At 26.3% G+C, this 1,936-nt stretch overlaps 1 protein-coding gene across 1 annotated transcript in view; it reads left to right on the top strand.

The window, feature by feature from the left end:
* LOC106786750 overlaps positions 1-1,441 on the top strand; it is a 10,209-nt gene extending 8,768 nt beyond the window's left edge. Inside the window, exon 5 of the mRNA XM_014748478.1 lies at positions 170-1,441. Within this exon, the coding sequence (XP_014603964.1) occupies positions 170-406 (237 nt within the window). The 3' untranslated portion in view covers positions 407-1,441. The remainder of the gene's footprint in view (positions 1-169) is intronic.
* Positions 1,442-1,936: the final 495 nt, after the last annotated feature.

Here is a 1,936-nt window from a genome sequence, read left to right as displayed (position 1 = left end):
ATTATTATAAAAAAAAACAACTTACTCGATAGATAAAAAATTCAAATAAATTTCGATTCGCGTTAGTATTGTAAAAAAAAGAAACAAAAATATATATATATATATATAACAAAGAAATGAAATTATTGTAAAATTAATATCAATATTGATTTTGTTCGTTATTAATTTGTTCCTTGTTGTTTGTTTTTCCCATAGAAATATGAAGCTCCAACCGTTCAAATTTAAAAACAACGAATTCGCGGCTGAATTCTCTTGTGCATCGTTAAGTGCACGAGCAAACAGAGACGAAACTGCACCGGTCGCGGTTGGTTCCACATTGGCTGCTGCTGTTCTTCTTACCATCACTGGTTATGCAGTTTATCGATACTTCAAAGTGAAGAAGGTCAAGTACGATACTATGGAATAAAACTAAACCATTTTTAGTCTCCGCAATCAAGGACACTGTCACGACGATGCCAAAGAGATAAATAAAAACGATTAAATAAAAAAAAAAAAGAAAAAGAAAAAGAAAAAAAAAAGAAAAACAAAAAGACAGTGAGAGAAATGAACAAAATTTCGACACACAAATAATCAAACAACTTTAGTTTTAAATTAAACCTAAACTTATCTTATATCAAAAATCTTCCTTCGTTGTATATATAATATATATATATTAATATTTTCTTTCATAGTGTTATTTCTTCATTTAATTTTTTTGTAATTTTTTCTTCGAACACGAAGGATAATTAGAAAAATAAAAATAAAAAAATTTGAATCGAACAACCCAAGATACGATATTGATGATTATGAAAGTGATCAAAGTTCACACGATTAACGTTACGAATAAAACGTGTTTGATATATTATTTTCTTCGTTAATTGTTTCAAAAAAAAAAAAAGAAAAAAAAAAGAAAAGCAAGAGAAATACGTAGATACAATTAATTTCAATCACTTTCGTAATCATCGATTAATAAGTCTCGCTTTTTGAAAGTAAGAGACACTAGTAACGTGTTATATCGTCGAAGCGTTCTGTGATATATTACAGAACTTATTAATAATATTGATTATCTTACGATTAGAAAAATGGACATGATATAGGAAAAAAAAAAAAAAACGAAAAAAAAAGAAAAGATAAAAGAGAAATACAAAATAATAATAATAATAATTAAAAAGCAGAGAAAACAAAAACAAAAACAAAAAAGAAAAGGACAAAAACACACAAGAAACTTTTACTTGTAATATAATATTACGTATATATATTACACAAATTTACCACACAATATAGATAACTATAAAATTACTTATATTTATTGATATTATATCTAAATAGAAATGAAAATGAGGAAGCGTAAAAAAAAAAAAAAAAGAACAAAAAAAAAAGGAAAGAAAGAATAAAGGACGAACGTTCGCGATGATGGTCGGAGTCGGTGTACCTGAGATACCTGAGAGAAAAAATTCGATAATTAATTGAGAAAAAAGAATATAAAGTTTTGTCAAATTGAATTTAGGAAAGAAAAATGATAGAGAGATGGATGACGTTGTATTATTGCGAACATACATAAATTCTCTATTTCACTGATTAAGAGTATCATTATCGCATATCGTTAACAAGCTAGTGGCCCATCCACTTTTATCTAATTTTTCATAGGATATAAACATATTGTTCGCGAAAGAAATTAGGGTGATCGTTAATCGGCTATTTACGGAAAAAATTTTTACGAGTAACACACACCCACCACCAATACCTTCAATTCAAAATAATTAAGAAAATGGTGCGTTGACTCGATTAATATATTTATTAATTATAATAATATATTCGAAAGCAATTATAAATAATATTATTCAACGCTCAATTCTATTTGATTAATTAATTTAATTATTTAATTGTATTTTCTTTTTAAAACGAAGAGAAAAATGTTTATTCGTTTCGCGTTGACAAATCGTTGACAAAAATATGT

Source organism: Polistes canadensis, unplaced genomic scaffold (genome assembly GCF_001313835.1).
Source record: "Polistes canadensis isolate GaletaPanama2010 unplaced genomic scaffold, ASM131383v1 scaffold_81, whole genome shotgun sequence".
In the NCBI taxonomy this organism is placed as follows: domain Eukaryota; kingdom Metazoa; phylum Arthropoda; class Insecta; order Hymenoptera; family Vespidae; genus Polistes; species Polistes canadensis.
Note: the sequence above shows the minus strand (reverse complement) of the source record. Positions and strands in the feature narration are given on the sequence as shown.